Source organism: Labrus mixtus, chromosome 20 (assembly GCF_963584025.1).
Source record: "Labrus mixtus chromosome 20, fLabMix1.1, whole genome shotgun sequence".
NCBI lineage: Eukaryota > Metazoa > Chordata > Actinopteri > Labriformes > Labridae > Labrus > Labrus mixtus.
This window is the reverse complement of record NC_083631.1, coordinates 19,135,110-19,154,333: the sequence shown is the minus strand read 5'-3', so window position 1 is coordinate 19,154,333 and position 19,224 is coordinate 19,135,110. Positions and strand designations below refer to the sequence as shown.

At 40.9% G+C, this 19,224-nt stretch overlaps 1 protein-coding gene across 1 annotated transcript; it reads right to left on the bottom strand.

The window, feature by feature from the left end:
* Positions 1-1,488: 1,488 nt before the first annotated feature.
* rbbp6 (retinoblastoma binding protein 6) lies at positions 1,489-19,154 on the bottom strand. Its single transcript, XM_061065511.1, has 19 exons — positions 18,675-19,154; positions 16,781-16,886; positions 14,622-14,673; positions 12,160-12,204; positions 11,953-12,035; positions 10,986-11,082; positions 10,725-10,864; positions 9,482-9,648; positions 9,100-9,203; positions 8,743-8,913; positions 8,285-8,433; positions 7,915-8,026; positions 7,703-7,769; positions 7,282-7,564; positions 6,937-7,077; positions 6,707-6,823; positions 4,317-6,419; positions 3,432-3,537; positions 1,489-3,196 (listed from the first exon to the last, which is right to left on the bottom strand). Exons 1-19 carry the CDS (start codon positions 18,838-18,840, stop codon positions 2,198-2,200), a joined length of 5,208 nt encoding a protein of 1,735 aa, XP_060921494.1. The 5' UTR covers positions 18,841-19,154; the 3' UTR covers positions 1,489-2,197.
* Between the last annotated feature and the right edge of the window lie 70 nt (positions 19,155-19,224).

Sequence of the window (19,224 nt, the reverse complement as noted above, 5' to 3'; positions counted from 1 at the left end):
TTTGTTTCCAATATCCTACACTAAGAAAAAAAACCACAGAAACAGAGAACAACCTGTAGGAAGACGAGACACCTTCACATTTTAGTTCATTTTGAGGTAAAGCAATGTCATGGCAACGAGCAAACAAACCCTAAGGACAGCACAGACATGATGCTAAAAAGCATGCAAGTTAATATCTTACACATTTATCTCAGCTCCCTTTAACCCTCTTATTTAATGCCATTTGCCTTTTTAGATTTTGGATATCAGATTCAGTCTTTTTGTCTTCTGTTTCTTTAAGTTTGTGTTGATTGTTTTTTCTGTCACTGTAGATGTGATGTATGTTGTGTAATGTTTGTGTGTCCTGATTTAGAATGTGAATCTACTAGGAGGAATAACTTATTGCTTCTGCTCAAACTAATGGGGATCCAAATAAACAAACAAACTGAGATCATTGTCCTGTACTTTAGACATTGATTTCTCTGCATTGGGTTAATATATCTTTAACATCTTCACGGTACAATACCGTGAATACAAACACTGTCATTGTAGTGTTAGACACTGTGGCTTCACTTGCCATCTTGGAAATGTTGTACGCAAACTGTGACTTCCACATGGTCCCTTTAACCCCAATGATTGCGCTCTTGAGACCCCTCCTCTCTTGTCTGACAAGGAAATTCTCCATCAGTGAGTGACACATGGACTCCAGACAATTTCTAGAAAAGTTGGAGACAGGGGGCCCTGAACTCTTCCAGAGCTGCTTACTGAAACGTCCCACAGGAGGCAGGACTTGATGTAGTGGAAATCCAAGATGACGGCCAACAATATAATGACGGTTTTTGCAATAGAATCAATTCTACATGTAGTAACAGTATCAACGAACCATATAAAAAGATCATGCTGGCGTGCAGAGTATGAAGCAGCTTTGTTGGTTCTCATGCTCAAAGGTTGTGAACCGGTCACATGATAAGGTCATCAGCTACTCCAGCTTGATCGTGAAGATTACCTGCTGCGGTCACCCGATCGGCACAGTATCTTTTTATTTGCTTTTAGCTCTTTTAGTTTCTTACATATTTTTAAATCTTTGCTCCTCTTGGTCTCAGCTCGTGTTGTTGGGTTCTCGTGTTGCCTGGGTTCTTATAATGGTTCTTGTGATGGTTCTTATAATGGTTCTTGTGATGGCCGGGTTATATATGTCTGTTGGGTATCGTGTACTTTGGGTTCTTTTCTGTTGAACTGTATTTAATTATTTTTTAGTATTTTGCATTTGTTATGTTCTTGCTGTTGTTTATGTTCTTCTGTGTTTGGTTTAGTTTGCTTTGTTCTTGTTTGCCAAAGCACTTTGTAAACCTGTGTTTTTAAAAGGTGCTCTATAAATAAAGTTATTATTATTATTATTATTATTATGTGTCATGATGCTCACGAGCTAGCACTAGCCTGCTACTTGCTAATGTATAATAGAATAGAGAGAACACACAAAAAATGAAGAAAGACGATTGAGACACTAAACATTTTAAGGATGTTTCTTTTTTATTTCCTTCAAAATAGCAAAAAACTAAACTTTCCTCTGGTTATGCATTCATCAGTCATCCAGCATTTCCTTTTTTTTAAACCAAATATTTACAAAATTAATAATTAAAATTAAATACAACACAGAGGTTCAAATCATAAATATGGACAGTATTTGTTTTCAATTGATCACAAACTGCGTTCAGCAAAACTCGACGCACTTCGTGCTCCTGCATGAGACCGACTGGCCTGCTGTCAAAATAAACATTTTCCTTTTCTGCTAGTTGTGATCCTGCATGTTCAGTAGGTAAACCATAGTTGTTGGCAGTCCTGCAAATTGTGCAAATTACTCAAACTATTAAGTATCAAGAAGTCAAAGGTTTTACACTTGCTGTCATTCACATTCATTTGTTTTTTTCATATGTATTCTTAAAGTGCTTCAGCTTCACATTTTGTTCACTTTCACAGAGTGATGCATGTTTGATACGAGATATTTTAAAGTGAAACGAAAAAAAAGAGGAAAAAAAATAATCCAGGCACTTTTGCACAGAGAAAGAAAAAAACATAATTCAAGTAAATTTGATTTTCTTTCCATGACGATTAGATGACGTAACAGCAGAGCTTGGTGTGGTCCTTCACCCCTCCGTCACTCTCCTCTTCCCTCCATCTTTGCTTTTCACAAGGCCTCCTTTTTTCCTCCAGCAGCTCTTCACTTTTGTGCATCTTCTCCTACTCTTCGGTTGTCCCTGCAGCTCTCCTGGCTCGATGAAGAACTGTTGCTGCTGCGGCGGCTGCTCGGCCTCTCCCCATCCTCCATCTTTTTCCTGTCAGCGGAGTCCATCTGCCCAGATTTACGCCTCATGCCTCCGTCGACCACCTCCTTCTCTCTTGCGAAAAATCCCTGATTTTCTTTTCTTTCTTTTGTCACTTTATTCATTTTTTTCTCCTTCCATTCTTTATTTTCAACCTTGCTCTCTTTTCTACTGCTGTGCGTTACTTCTCGACCGGAGCTGCCTATTCTGGGCTTACTGATCGCTGACCCTTCAGACGATTTGGAAGAGAGCTGGTCTCTCTCCCAGCTGTAACTGGGACGATCTTTGTCTTTACATTTCCAGTCAAGTGACATGTTTCTATCTCTTTTGTGCACATTTTCATCAGGCAGTTTGAAAGCGTTACTTATCGCGCTGCTTTCACAGCTTTTGCCACTGAAGGAATTCCCAACAGGGAATGAGGAACTCTTCTTCCTGCTCTGATCACCCTCTTGATGCTTCTCTCTCCTCCCTGAGTCACGAGTTGTCGAAGAGGAGTGAGAGTGAGACAAGGGTGGGACACTCCTGGAAGTATTCCTCTCTCTCTCCCTGTCTCTCCCTTTATCCTCCTCCCTTGTTCTCACTTTTGATCTTGTGCCCTCCTTATGCTTTTCCCTCCGTCTCTCACTCTCCCTCTCTCCCACCCTGTCTCTGTCTGAACAAGGGGTGTTGTCATGTCGGTCTCTGCCACTGGAGGGAGCCACACTTCTGTGTGAGTTTTTCTCCCCGTCCCTGCCTCTACCTCCGTCCTTCACCTTTTCTCTAACTATTTCAGTTGACGTCTCTCTCTGACGTTCGGTCTCTCTCCCGGTTGTTGCCTCTGCTGTCACAGACACAGACGTGGAGGGCAGAGACACTTCGTCCTCAGACTCTCCCTTCTCCCATTTGGAGTGTGGGACCTGACAGAGAGAGAGAGTAAAGACTGATAAAACAACTTGTTTTTGTCTGACGTGTATCCATGTGTGCTGAGGCTGTAAATCTCTTGCAGAATAAACCTCTTAACTAAAAATAACAATTCAAACTTGTAGTACAACTAAAGAGTTACTAATAAAACAAAACACCTGCAGAACTACTGTTGAGTCACACATTTTAATTTCTTTGGTGTCACTCTGCAGGCTACTCCCGAACACAAACCTGTTTGAGAACGAGCTCGTCTTCCTCGTCTGCAGCTGGGTCATCAGTGTATTCCTCCAGAGTTTTCAGCAACCCTTTTCTCTCCTGACAAACCTCAGAGCTGCTGCTTTAACACACAAACACACAGAATACAGAGTAGTAGGAAACACCTGTGTGTATACATGTGTGGCTCCGTTTACTTCCCTTTTTTTTGTATGTTCTGTATTCTTTGCATTTTTTATATTTTAAATCTATTCAATAAAAAAAACTGGAAGAAGCATCACTGTGGGAGTAGCTTTTACATATAACGACTGTCTAATTACTTGTGGTTTCAAAGAGTTGAAAGAAAATAAAAAAAATATACCATACACTACTGACACCTTTCATGTAAATCTGAAGTAGTCTTGGGTTGTTGCTTAAAGTAATCAATAACATAGGTACTGGAATTAGTTCAGGATTAAATGAGTGGTTATCATTTTCTACAGACTGATAGAAATTTTCTAATGTAACGCAAGACGCATCAGAGAGCGCGTTGTAGACTATTAGCCTGATTATTAATAACCTAATTAAATGAGAAAATAAAGGCATAACAATAAGAGTTTCTATGCTACTATCAGAGTCTTTTACATTAAGATATCTCTCATGTCATGGCTTTATTTTTTATACCAAATAATGAAGAGTATTATGGATACGTATCGGTAAGTTTTGTGTATCGATAAGCAGCATCGGTGTCGATAAAATCCGGATAATACCCATCTCTACTGCTAGTGCATGCTGAAATATTGAACTGGTTTTCGTTTGAAGAAAATCACAGGATATGTATTTAAATATGTGATTTAGATTAGTGATCTGATAAATTAAGATCTAAGATTAAAACTTAAAAGAACAAAGAAGAAACCTCCTAACCTGTCTTCATCCAGAGTGGTGTTCGGTTGCTCTTGGTTGCTTTCACTTCTGCTCCTCTGTGACTTTGACATCGATATGTCTCTTTCTTTTGTCCTCCCCTCCATCTCCTTCGGCTCGGCCTTCTCCAGCAGGGTTTCTCTGTTTTCCTTGCCTGCGATTTCACCTTTGGCTCCCTCTTTCTTGGCACTTAAAAACACCTCTCCCATCTCTTGACCTCTGCAATCGCTTTCTTTTTCCTTTCTTCCTCTCACACTCCTCCCTTCATCATCCATAACTTCTTCTCTGTCACTGGCCTTCATCCTGTCTTTATCCACCCACAAGTTTTTACTTTCCTCCTCTTCCCTCTCCTCCTCACAGTCCCATTTGTCCAATTCCTCATATTCTCTGTCCTCTGTCTTACCTCTAACGTCTGTTTTATCTGCAGAGATTTTCTCAGACATCTCTACCGTCTCCTCTTTGAAGGTATTTTTCGCCCACATCTGTCTTGCCTCTCCTTCTATCTTTACTTTTTGTTCTTCTTGGTCTCTGCTGGATTCCTTGTTTTGATCTGTGTCGGTTTCCATTTCTCCTCTAATCCCAATCTCCTCCTCTCTAGCACCCGTCTGCTCAGTTTGTTCCTTTGAATAAGACGTGGCATGTGCTTCAGTTTTGTCTTCGTTCGGTTTTGCATCCAGCTTGATGTTGATGCTTATCTTCTTCTGTGGTTTTACTTTCATCCCATCCTCCCAGATGTCTTTCACTGCCAGAGACCATGCTTTCTTCTCATATTTCTTCTCTGGTTTCTGCTTCGTTCTCTCAAATGGATTTTGGGATTCCCCCTGGAGGGGTTCAGGGACCTCTGTAGTTTTAGTTTTCAGCCATTTGCTGCTTTGAGCCTTTTCAGATCTTCTCTCCATGTCCTCTCCTTTTCTTTTTCTATTCTTTTCAGATCTGGAGTCAGAAGCTATGGGGTGTCTGTATCCGTGTTTCTCCATCCCGTGTTTCCCTGTGCTGGACCTTTCTTTGTTCTTTGTGACATCTCTCGAAATCCTGGAGTCTGAGCATTTGTTTCTTCGCATTCCTTTCTCTACATCTGTATTCCTTTGTTCCCTGCTTTCTCTGTCATAGTCTTTATCCAAATACTTATCTGGGTTCATGTGTTGTTTGGCTGATTCTGAGGCCTTGCTGCCGGTTGCCTCTTCTTCTACTGAGGAACCATCATTACAGACACTTTGGCTCTTGTCCTTTTTGCAGTCGTCCATTGAAGACTCCTCTCCTCTTCTTTCCTCTTGTTTTAGGGTGCTTAGATTCTCCAAATTCTTCACCTGAAGCTGTTTCACATTTTTATTTTCTTTTACCCCGACCTCCCCACTTTCCTTTTTATCTGGCCGGTTGCTGTACTTCTCGTCGCACCTCTGCTGAGCTCCGTCTTCAGACTGAGTTGAGCGACTGTCACTGGAATTCAGAGAAGTAGGGGAACGAATGCGGTTCGTTGAATGCGTTGGGGAGGAGCTTGTGTCGCTAGATGCATGAGATGATTTGGAGCTGCTGTCACTTGAAGACTGAGATGAAATGGAGCAGCTGTCACTGGAGGACTGTGACGGAGGGGAGTGGTAATGTGACCGGGAAGCACATCGACCTTGGTGCTGGTCACGCGAATTGGCGCGCTTGTTATATTTGCTTTTTTCTTTGTCCCCGCCAGGAGGAAAAGGAAAAGGAGGAAGAGGAGGCAGCTGGTGGAAGTGCTCCAGGTAGCTGCTCAAATGTTTCTCACACCACTCTTTGTATTCTCTTTTCCATTGAAGGTAGCGCTGCCTGTCCATCTCCGGGCTGCTCGTTTGATCCGCATTCTGAGGACACATGTAGCCAGCTGAACTTCCAGCAGAGCCTCCCTCTTCACTGTGGTGCTCTCCTCCCCTCCTGGACCTGGAGCTGCTTGTAGCTGATTTCTTCCGATGATGGGGATGATGTGATGGCGACTCATGCCTGGAATGGTTACCTGCTCGAGGTGAAGAGGACGAGGACGTTGTAGGAGAGTGCGAACGCTTGTAACCAAAGCTGTAAGCATGGGAGGAATGGGAGCTGGTGCGGTGATCTCTGTGGCGGGAGGAAGATGAGTGGGGCCTGGAAAAATAAAAAAAAGGCTTTTATTCATTCATGTCTTGTGTTGTAGTCCGTAACAGGTCAAGGACAGCTATCAATTTCCTCGGATAGGATTTTTTAGGCAAATTTTTCAGGATCCATAAGGGGCTAAAATTAGTTGCACACTATTTACTGTTTTAGCATTTTCACATTTTTCCAACACCCTTAAAACCACATCAGTATTTCGCAGGCCTTCATAATTACAATGCAGGTGATTACCAATCTGAATTGATATAAAAATCTTAACTTAAAAAAAGGGCACAAAATACCTTGATCTGCCTTTGGATCTGGACCTGGACCTGGATCTGCTTGAAGGGTAAAAGTGAGATGATTTGGACTTGAACAACTTTGAAGAGCGTCTATAGGCTGACCCTCTGTGAGGTGACCTGAGTGACAAAGAGAGGAGAACAGCTTAGGGGATGCAGGTATTTCTTCTTATTATCAGTATTTTTGTCCTCCTACAATACATTAAAAGAAATACAAAAGATCATATTTATACCTTGGACTGCCTTTGGACCTGGACCTGGACCTGGACCTGGACCTGGAACGTGATCTAGATCTGCTTGACGGGTAGGAGTGAGAGGACTTGGACTTAGATGACTTTGAAGAGTGTCTGTAGACAGATCCTCTGTGAGGCGATCTGAAGGACATAGGGAGAGAACGTAGAGAGACTATGAGACTGTAAAATCTAACGTCTAAAGCAATCGCCTTCATAAAGTCTAAAGCCGATGGACTTTGGATGTTTAGAAACCTTTCAGCAACTGACATTTATGATGACATAAGTATAACTGGATAAGGGTTACACTTAACTGGTAAGTCCAGTTAAGTGTAGTGTAGTGTTTACCTTTCCTTCGTCTTCCTCTGATACATGTACCAATCATTGGGTATGAGAGCGGGGATGGGGGAGGAGGAGGTAGTGGAGCAGAGGGAGGGAATGGGAGCTCTAGTAAGTGTTGGGAAAGTCCAGACAGGAGTGGCAGGTGGGTATCCAGAGGGGTATCCGCTGAGAGGCTGGAATGTGGGGAAATGTGGGGAGGCAAAGAGAGGCGGGGGAGTTGGAGGGTACGAAGAGGAAGAAGAAGAAGAGGGAGGAGGAAGGTGCTGTAGGTTAGATTCACTCCATGAGCCTGTGGGACAAGGGGAAGAGGAAGAGGAAGAAATGTGTGACCAATACGTCAACAAAATGAATTTCTTATGCAAATGATATAACACGCCAGGAACAAAACAGACGGTTTGATGAACAGATGAGAAGTTTAGTCTCTCACTTGAGGAAGACTTCTGTTGATTCACGCTGACCGACTGTGACTGCTCAACCGCTGGAGTGTGGTCAACCTGAGCAGAAACAAGCACCCCAGATATCACAAGGAGAAACTTTGCAGTATGGAGTCAGTGTTTCTGTGTGTGTGTGTGAGTGTGTTTCTGTGTGTGTGTGTGAGTGTGTTTCTGTGTGTGTGTGTGAGAGAGTGTGTGTCCTCACCAGTGGTTTGATCTCTGATGGAGCAGCAGTTTCTGAAACAAGTCCAGACGGGGCAGCAGCAGCAGCAGCAGCAGCAGCCTCTGATTCATCCTCTGTCTTTTCTTCAGATTTTCTGATTAAACAGCAGAAAGATCAGAGAGGAACAAAAGTGTAATTCCTTTAAGTCTCTTCATGGCATCATATCCAAGTAAAGATTGCACCACATGTTTAGTTCCTGTGTGCACTTGACGGCCGTATCTGGAGAAATTAGGACTTTATAATAATAATAAAATATTAACTTCTTGGGACCGTGAAAATATGTCAGATTAAGTTTAGCTCTTTAACCAGGCCAGACATGACTCACTGCAAACCCTGAAGAAAACTAGCTTACTCAGTTGTCTCCTGGTGGATTTGCAGAGTCTGGGGGGACCTCTCGGGTGTATTAGAAGCAGAGGTGGGGCCTGTGGCCGAGGGAAGAGCCTCAGACTCCTGAGACAATGATGGTGTGTCAACAGTCTCCAAACAGTGCAGGAGAGGATCCTAAAGAAAAAACAGGGATCAGAATACAACTGAACTAGCATGAAAAGCAACCACATCTTATATGAGAAACAGTAACGAAGTATAGCCACACAATGTAAAAGCACATTTCTTGTTCGTTTAAATATGGCAAATGCTCCAAAAGCTCACAGTTCCTTAAGAGTTCTTGAAAACAACTGTCACCCTGAGACGTGAAAGACGACTGACTGGGATCAAAAATACTGTAATTATTCTGTCTGCGACTGAGTTGCAGGTTTAAGTGCTGTTCATATATTGTTCCTCTCTGACGAAACAAATAATTATAAGGCTCACCTGTTGGCTCTGGATTAGTTGGACAGGCTTCTGAGGTTGGATCTGTGAAAAGAGAGGGGGCGGACTGGGAGCTGGGCTCGGATTTGGGGTTGGGTTATTGGACTGCGAGGTACCACACCCTATTCTCAGTGTTTTGGAGTTTCCTCGGTCCTTATGAAAAGTGTTGATAGCCTACGATGGGAGAGAGCGGAGGCCGTGTCAGAGCGTTACTACACTGATGTTAAGAACTATAAAACAACATAATAAGAGGTGATAAAATATTTACCCCCCCCCCCCCCCCCCTTCCCTTGTTACTTCACTTCCCTCCGTCCCTCCTCAACTCAAGCAAAACACATTTTCTATACATCTGACAATCACCTGTCGGAGGAATTTATTGGCTATCAGGGTATCGGGGGAGACATCTGATTTGTTACAAGTGGGGCAGGTGTGTTCCTCAGAATCCAGTAAGGCAGTGCGGATACCTGAATCAAGGAAAAAAAACAGGTGAAGTGTAAATAATGAGACCAATGAGGTAAATTAGTCCTTAACTGAAATATGGCCAAAGCATTCCTTAAATATCTGAGATGATAAAGATAACCCTTTTCTAAGACAACATTGGGAATATTTTAGCAGCTTTCATTTCACTGTTTGTTTACAGGTTTTGTTTAGATTCTGAATCTGCTGAATGTGATAACGTATTACAGATTATCTGGTTCTTTCATTTCGGGAGTTACAAAGTAGCACGGAGACAGTCGCTCACAGTCATCACAGTAGCTGTTTTTACAGCAGGGGATGACCACAGCGTCACTCAGCAGGTCTCGACAGATCAGGCAGAGAAGTTCATCAGGTACAGGATCCTCGACTGCCTCTGGCTGATCCGCCATAAGAAACGCAGGCTTCTCCTTCTTGCCGATGGCGTATGCTTCCCTACGTACAGACAACAGTTAATTGGACAGATATTTGGGGGTCATTTTAAACCATTAAAAAAATGTTTTTCTCGTTTTTGTTTATAGAAAAATTAGATCCAAATTTTGGATGGAAAAGGACATGTTCCAAGTATGTCAACACAATTGGTTGAATTCCTTTATTCTCTGCAAACCAGACATGAAAAAAACGAAATAAAAATGTTAGAAATTACTTATTCAGATTTTACTAATATTTCTGTTTTACATTTATTTCTGTTACTGAAAATAAATAAACTCACACCAGTAGGTAATGTGTACTGAATGGCCTATTCCACCTTTCAACCTGTCTTCTGCCTTATTTTGCATTTTTGATTGAAAGGCTTTAGATGCGATTTTTCACACTTAAATGTAATAGAAATCAAGTATATCCTCTGAAAGTAACTATGTGAGTCATGACTGTCTCCAATGGGTGTAACACCCGAGTCCCACTGTCTGAGATGTTTTCCGAGTCCTATCTTCAGTTTGTTTACATCGCCAGGACGGCCAGCTGACTCCTCCCCCCGCGTATAAAAGTTGTTTAATTGAGTGACTAGAGAAAACAAGAATAACATACTGTACTCACTGCTTAACTGTGTTTCTAGATCACGCTCATTTCGGGTAAATTTACATGCAGTGTGAAGATACGAGCATAATAAAGATCGCTAGCATTAGCATGCTAACACAACAATGCACCGCGAGTTGTTTTGGTTTCATGCTGGTGCTCAAGGGCTACATCTGCTGGATCAAAAAAATCACATATAAAGCCTTTAAAATGATTATATTATTTATATAGATGAATTAAACACTTTCACATACATACAGTAAAGATGTTATTTTGTGACCTTGGGAGGTGCTGGTAGGCAGAAATGGTTACCAAAAGACACAACCTGTTTTCAGTCTTAATGCTAAGCTAAGCTAGCTTGCTGTTGGCTGGAGCCTTTCATTTCACAGACAGATATGAGAGTGGTATCGATCTTCTCCCAGAGAAAGTGATTCCCCCAAAAAGTGGAACCACTCCTTCAGAGGAACAGACTTATAAACATTGACCCATTTACTCACGCGTCGATGGCAGGGATGGCGTAACGTCCAGAGTTGGTGAGCATGGCTCCTTTCATACTTGGATCATCAACCTCTACCATTAAGGAGCGAGGAATTCCTGTGCTTTTTTTTATTTTTACAGGGGTCTCAACATTTTTATCCTGCATTCAAACACAAACACACATGTACACTTTATGCAAGGCTTGAAGTTAAGAAAATGTTAAAACTCACACATACATAAGTAGTTATTTAGTAAAATATAGAAACAGATGTTGCTCTCACCTTACTGCTGGGACAATTTTTGATGTGGTGTCCGGTATTTCCACAGCGATAACAGATGTAGTTTAAGGGAAGAGGGTTACCAAACTTATTGTTGTAACTACAGAGACAAAGAGATGAAGGAAGGACATTTTTTAGAAAAGAAGAGGGAAATAAAGAAAATTAAAAATATATATATATATTGTAAATATTGTACATATTTAAGTAAAAAGGATTAAGGGGAATAAGGAGTGAATGTTTAGTTAGTCCAGATTCACAGCGGCCATTTTCCTCTGGTGTCTACAGGTTGGGAGGCTCAAATGCTTTTTAAAGTCATACCTGTGTTTTAGCTTGAAAGCAGTATGAATATAGACAAACTATTATTTCACTGCCAGCCAATCAATGTAAAACTAAAGACGTTTGTATTTCAAGCTAAAACGGCTATTGTTAGCATTCAACTGCTTCCTAGCTAGCATAACATTTGCCAGAATTTGAAATAAAACACAAGATACGTGTGTCCTAATGAAAAGAAAGTAGGCCTAACCTTCAATCTAACATCAGAAAATTGAGATATTTATGTATTTTCTTTTGTAGAAAGTAACACACTGACCAATAAAAGTATAAGCCTCCAGGTAGACATACCTTCTAGCTAACTGTAATGTTAGCTAGTTCCTCGGTTGTCTAAAAAGGAGCTTATCTGATTTCAAGTAGGTAACTTTACTTTGAAGTATTGGCAGGTTTCTGTCTGTATCCTAACTGTTCATTGTTTTTTTTTAAGCTGTGCCTTAATCAAAAAGTGTCTGATGACAAAAATGTGTAGAATTTGTGATGTGGAAAACAGCAGTACAACGTCATGACACTACTGAGCTGAGCTTCCCATCCTGAGAGTGACGGCTTAACAAACACAGAGGTGCAGATTTTTACAAAAATGGAGGGGAAAAAAACTGGAATAAAGAAGAAGTAGATTATAAAGAGTTACAGGAAGACTCACTTCATGGAATCATAGGATGACTGATTCATCATGAGCTTGATCTTATCCTCCTCAGACGCATCTGCATCAGCCAGGTTAGCCATCTAGTTTGTACATGGACACAAAAGAATGTATGCAAGAGAAAAATAATGTGGGTTTTTTTTTTCCCCTACAAAAATGGCTCACAGAGTTAAGGCAAACTATGAAAGATATAAAAGGAGAGTATACCTGAGAGAAAAAGAGTGACTCTTTGGAAGAACTCTGGTCGGCCATCTGTTAGAATTAAACACAATATCAGTTTTACGTGTAAAGTGATGAGAGCCTCTGGATTACTCTCTTTTTACATAACGGATGCCCATGTTTCACTTGAAAGCGAGATCATTTGTCCTGTTAAACGTAATCCTTTAACACTGTTGTTTCCTAAAAGTCATACCGTATTACCCTTGAATCCTTTTTTTTTTTTCATAGATCACATCAACATCAGCATCCTGCAATGATTTCCATAAAGTGGATAATAAACTGATTGTCATCCGATAACTGCTTCAGCATATCTCATCGGAGTGTAATATTTACAGTCTACGATCTCGTCCCTTTCAAACTTGAGTCGCTGAAAATAAAGACGACAATGCCACAATGCCCCCGACAAACTGTCACCTGTTGGGACTTTGTAAAACAAAAATCATCACGTCTACCACACAGCCTCCTAGAACTCAGTTCTTCAGTGTTACTGACCACCTGTGTCTGTTTTGTGCTGGAAAAGATAAGCGGATCACACAAGACAAATCAATACAAGGACAGATGAGGATACTGTTAATCCATTTGGATGGTTGCCCATAAATTTGGACAATTATGGTAACGGCGTAACAACTATTTGATTTATTAAGTACAGACATTTATGGCCCTTGGAGGATAACTCCAAAAAAACATTTTGATCATTTGACTTTCCATCCAGCACCACGACCAGATCACAATTTCATATTTGTTGAATAATTTGTTTTTCACCCAAATATCTGCTAAATGGACGACAGTGTCTACATTGTCAGCTTGACTTTGTGTCCACTGCTGTTGCAAACATTAGCATGCCTCCAGGCTGCACTGTGATCGTGATCGTGGTAAATATTAACCCTGCTAAACATCAGCATGTTAACATCATCAATCATCATTGTGAACGTGTTAGCACAACTAATTACAGCCACAGCTGGCTGGCTGTGCTTAGTCTTTTCACAATTTTTTTAACCTTTTATTTTTTACCACCAAAGCAATAAAGTGTTAGTTCAAATAGTTTACCAAAGTTTTAAGTAATCCTAAAAATTTGACTTGCTATGATGACTTCTTCCAGTCGCTCAACTTTTCTAAATTTACCTCTTAGTTGGTCAAATTATTTCACAGAGGTTGTGTTGTGATCCGGTCAGGGTTAGTATTGTGACTGACTGATCTGTATATCCACAGTAAGAGCACTTAATCCTATGCCGATGGCAAATGGTGGAACTTCCTGCCTCTTAAGAACAGCTTAATCTAAAGACTGACGCTATCAAGTTACATCAGGAGAAAGCGCATTTAAAACTTCACCCAAATTGAGGACTAAAGTTATAATTCTCCTTTTTGGTAATATATTCCCAACTCTGTGAAAGTGCAATACTAAAAAACCCTGCAGTTCCCCTTTAAGCTCCTCTGGTGTCCGGTGTGATTCCAGTACATGTTGATCTTTTTTTTTTTTGTTTGTTTAAGAGGAAAAATGCCGTTAATTCAAACACATAATCAATACACAAGACAGCTTCATACAAACGACTTTATTGATAAAAAGCACAAAAAAAGTATGCGTAGTCCAACAGACTCACAGTACAGTGAGTCAGCAGACTCACAGTTGCAGACACTTCTCCTACTGAGAAACCAGAGAGAGAATCAGGTCAGGTCAGTGCACACTAATTCAGTCTGCAGTAAGTCAAAGCTGTTGAGATGTTTAAGAGATAGTTTAAATGATAAGAACCAAAGCTGTCAAAAAAAGAACAATGACGCATCACTCGGTTTCTGAGGAGTGAGGTGAAGAAAGGCTCAGTTGCTTTTGTCGGTTACATTATGTTATGAGGATACTCCCAAATAAATCCCTTTATTATAATCTCAAGCCCTTCATCAGTTTAGCTAACAAAAGAAGCTGAAAGTGTATACATGTACCCTACATGCTAAGTTAGCTTCAGCGGCTAATGGAGATGTGACTGCTGTGCAATGAGCATCATGAAGAGACGGTTGGGTTTATCAGCTGTTAATAGCTGTCCCGCGTGATAATGTCCGACCCGCCCAGGCACCACCCACTGATAAATACTGAACGAGTGCTGACTGGTGACACAGCAGCTTGTTAAACAAACAGCTAAGAGCCTTTATTTACAGTTACATTATTACGCTCATGATTAGGATTTAAACACTAAGGTCTGTGGTTCAGGGAGGTCGCTTTAACAGCCGTTGTAAAACGTGATTTATCTGTGAACACTACTTCCCCTTAAATCACACAATCACACTTCCTCTTCGCAGAATGACTTCAAACTACTGTAGAGGAAACTAATCTTTAGATTCACTACTGGTTTGTTTAAACCGATCATTCCCACGAGAACATACAATATCAAAGACGTGTGTGTGTGTGTGTTTAGTGGAGTTGTGTGAGGAGAGGTGTAGCTTTGTTTGGTGGGGTTACGTACTGCTCTGTTGGCTCCGTGGACGTGGCGCAGCTGCTTGACATCTGATCGCTCACTGCAACATAAAGAGAAATCATTTTTTTTAACCAGTCATGCAAAATCAGGGCCGATATCACCAACATCTTTCATGATCTAAGTGGATTTGTTTTGTGTGCGCCTTTATTAGAGATAGGAAAGTGGATAGAGTCGGAAATCAGGGATAAAAAGAGTGGGGTAAAACATGCGAGAAAAGGAGCCACAGGTCGGATTTGAACCCTGACCCGCCTGCTTGGAACACCATAGCCTTCTTACATGGGGTGTGTGCAAAAATAACACTACTCCACTGGCGCCCCATTTTATTTTTAATACTATACATCAAGTATAAAACATAAAAGTGGAGTTGAACGGTTGCATCATCAGTCTGATATCCTGATCCTAAATGTTAAGCCTGCCTCGCACTGCAGGATAAGCGGGCCGATTTGAGATCCGATTCCTCCTTCCTCACAATCGCAGAGTAGAATATCTGTTAGGATTCTCCTCATGTATGCTGCCCCAATCCAAAATCGGGAGGGATTTTAAAACTCCTGCAGTGTGAGCCAGGCTTAAGTAACCATACCATCCAGCATGGGACTCATTTTTGTTCAACAATAGTGCACAAAATCCAACTCTTGTATTTCTACAACACATATTGATTTACTACATTCCCCAGAATGCCCCTTAATTGTCCATAGTCAATATGAAGATTATGATGCTACTGAGGATCAAGAAGATTTTTTTTTTTTAGTTGCCATGTTTTCTAACCATGCACATTTTTTTTTGTTTTGTTCTGTTTTTCTTAATAGCTCAATTGGAGTATTTTTTTTGGATTGTCCATTTAGTTTATTTTATTGGATTTTGCATTTGATAATGGTGAAGAATGGGGGGTAGGACTTGACAAGCCTAGGCTTCTTCCTATCCCTTTTCGAACGAGTCAAATGTGTATTATATTGAAATTGTCTTTTTTATTTATTTATTTTTATATACAGATTTTTTTTTCCATTTGTTTATTCATTTTCATCTATTTTTTAATCGTTCGAAATAAAGAAAGAATAATTTTATTCATTCATTTTTTTTAAAGAATGAGCGTGCAAAAAAAGGAAATGTTAAAATGATTTCAGTAGATTTCATATCTAGAAAATCTATAAATGTGTGTATGTAGAAGCCTTGTCTTAGTTCCTTGGAAGTGCCTTCGAGTTGAGGGACTGTTAACGTGCTCTAACGGGTGGACCGTTTGTTTCCTATGTTTAATCTTTTGTTCAGCACAACTCATCGTTTAGCCTTCCTGGAAATCCCTGCACACATCCCAAAAACACAGAAAACCCAAGAGCCTTCTGTTATTATGATAACCTTCACTTTTATCCTGGTAAGAGTTTATCATATGAATTAATTGTCAAGTAGTGGCCATGTGATGCCTGCCTTTAACAGTAAATGTTCCTATGACCACGACAGCACCCCTGGGTGGGGTTTCCAGGGCACCTGAGTGCTGTGCCCAAACACAGATGGAGCAAACTGTGAGCCTAAATCAGTCTCAATGAGGCAAGACCATCAGGGGAACCTGTGTCCATCGGGAGGATAAGACTCCAGAGTCGCAGAGCAGATAACATTTGACAGTTTATTTATATGATTTGAGTTTAAATGTCTTTTTTTCCCGCTTGATGTCATATTTTTGGATTTATTTTGGATTTTTCTATTTTAATTGTAATTAATGTTTTCACATTTAATCTGTGTTAAAGGTTTGTTTAGTGATTTTTTAAAAACATTTTCTATTTTAATGTTTCTTTTTTGTCTTGATGCTTTTGATGTCTTGTCTGAAGCACTTTGAATTGCCTTGTTGCTATAGAAAGAAACTTTACTATGACTATGACTGAGGCTACTGTCTGTTAACTCACTCTTTAACCATGTAATATTTTAATAACTGTTTTTTGAAGGAGTCTTCAACATGAAGTAGAAGCTCTTTCAGGCAGGGTGGAGACTATTCAATAGAATTCATTCAAATTCAAAAACTTTATTTGTCCCCATGGAGGGCACTTCAAAGGCACATGGAGCAGCTTAGGACAGGTCAAGGTATCATCCCCAATAACACTACATGCACAGCATCCCCCCACCATCACCACCACCCCGAAAAAATAAGGAAATACATTTACATGTTGCGTGTTTTGCTGTTCATGCCCGACTTCACTCCAACGATGGGGATTCTCCGGACGATGACGGAGGAGCCCTTAGGAATCGCACCTTCTTCATCTTTGTACTCTGAGACAAACAGACGAAGACGGTGTGAGATGGAAGTCAAACGAAAATGATTTCTTTGAGAATGAAAATGTTCAGCTTACGCAATATAAGCAAATGTCTTCCAGTCTTTTCAAAAAGATCTGCAAACTTTCTGATGCTTACTTATATAAAATGAATCTAAAGCTCTCTATCCAAGCTAGGTAGCTAAGCAGGGCCTCCAGCTTTAAGCTGAACACATCAATAGCTGTTGAGATCACCTAGTCATTAGTGCTCTGAACATCGAAGACCAATAACACTTCAGTGTCAGATTCAGCCGTTCGTCATCTTATCGGAAACATAATGTAAAGAGAGATGTTCATGTGATGCCTTAATGGGATGCATTGGCTGGCTTGTTTTGTCAGAACTTAAAATTCAAATATTTATCCAGCTGCTGTCATTGCCAGGTTAGAAAAGAAAAGCGAGAAGCTGGAGGTTATTGGCAATTTGCTTATAAAAACAAACACACGAACAAACAAGGATCAGTCATCAAAATAGTCACTGAATGCGTTTTTGCTAAACACAATTTGATTTATTGAATACTTGTCAGCTCTAGATGAATCAGTTGTACATTTTCTGGTCAAGAGATAAGTGACACTCATACACAAAACGCTGCAATGACTATTGAAAAACGACAAGACTTCATTTTAGACCTGTCAACATTTACATTACTCCACAGCTAGAAGGTTGTCTGAGGTCCCCTGGCAAGGCCACTTTAGTTGCTTCACAGTCAAGGCTCAGGACAAAGTGTGCCTTCTCTGTACTGTGGACCAGTGAGGAGATGAGGCTAGCACAATCAAATGTACAGAAATAAATCTCTTAAAAAACACTTTTATAGTCAGGCTTTTAGGTAGACCATCTTTCAGTACGTTTTATCTTTATATGTCAAATTTCTAGGCAAAAACTGTTTTTATCTCTGACTGCTGATGTGGTTTTAGTTGTGCTTGTCTAAATCAGTGGTTCCCAACCTTTTCTCCTGCCCTCCTTCTTGTATCAAAGAACCCCCCCCCCCCCTCTCCAGGACCAACCGGGACAAAAGTGATATATTCCTTTAAAAATTAACACAAGTTTTAATAGTTTATATTTATAAAATCATATCAGAATACGCCTACACACTTACCAAAAGACATACATTTCCCAGTAATGTTTTAAAAAGATTTTTTTTATGTGCAATTCTAATATTGACAAATTTAAAGCAGACAGAGCCTTGCGCCCCCCTTGAGAAGCCCCTGGACCCCCAGGTTGCAAACCAACAGTCTAAATCACATATAGCATATATTCTCTTTATTCTTACATAGCAGTAAATGCATGCACAGCTTAGCCTAACATATATTGCAGGTCTTGTATCTACAGACAATCTCTGAGGGTATACTGTACTTTTTTTTTTTTTTTTTAAGTATGTGTGCTTCTGTGTCGTCTTAAAGCTTATGGTCATGCCTATTGCCTACAGGCTGTGCTCCTGAACTCCCACCTTTTGCTATTTTTATCCCACATCTCTCGTGGCACTGTCAGGGCTGATCCTGCACCATCAGGGCGTCTGATTAGGAGCATGTGGCGTGGATGTGGCAGGAATGTGGCCCATTCATCAGACTCTTTTGTTAAAGCTTGACTTTTCTGGACCCCACCACCACCACCCCCAAATCCTGAACGTTGACGCAGCACTCTCACCACACAGCTGTCAACCCACGAGCACGTGTTTGTTGTCTTCCCAAAGTTCAAAAGTGTCACGATAAACACACACTCATTATCAGCACACAGCAGCTGCGTCGTTACCTTGCTTGGTCTGTGCGTTGGTGATCTGCAGGTCGCAGTAACCGACTCTGAGCTTCTCCATGTCCATGATCTGCCTCTTCAGATCCTGCAGCGTGATGTTCGGCCCGTCGTGAACCACCGTGTTGTAACTGAGTTTGGAAAAAAATTTATAATGCACATGAGTCATGTTGAAATCAAGCAAAAAAAACCCAAAAAACCCCACTTCTACACTGCAAGAACGCCAACAGCTGACAGTTTCTCTGCAATGACAGAAAGCGTGTATCCTGCCAGTTGTTGCTGTGTGTGACTACAAAGTTAGCCGGCTAGCTGGCGTTAGCACCGCTCGGCTGCGTCGAGGTCTTTAACTAACAACTGGCTGGTGAAGTGGCGTTCACAGGATGACATTTCCCGGCGTCTACTGACACGGCCACTGTGAGTCAAATCGAAACGCTCTCGGTAAATTTCGCAGCTAATTTAAACTTTTTTTATTCCCTGCCCAAAAAAAAAAAGAGCTGCTCTCACGCCGAAGTGTTCGCTGACAGAAACTACCAGCTGTTTCCAAAAGCAACGG

Excerpts from the sequence above, each read along its gene's own strand:
- rbbp6 (XM_061065511.1), bottom strand. The coding sequence starts at position 18,840 with ATGACTCATGTGCATTATAAATTTTTTTCCAAACTCAGTTACAACACG. Across the intron at positions 7,078-7,281 it reads CAGAGGAAGACGAAGGAAAG|ATCGCCTCACAGAGGATCTG; the intron begins GTAAACACTACA and ends TATGTCCTTCAG. Across the intron at positions 6,824-6,936 it reads AGGTCCAAAGGCAGTCCAAG|GTCACCTCACAGAGGGTCAG; the intron begins GTATAAATATGA and ends TTTGTCACTCAG.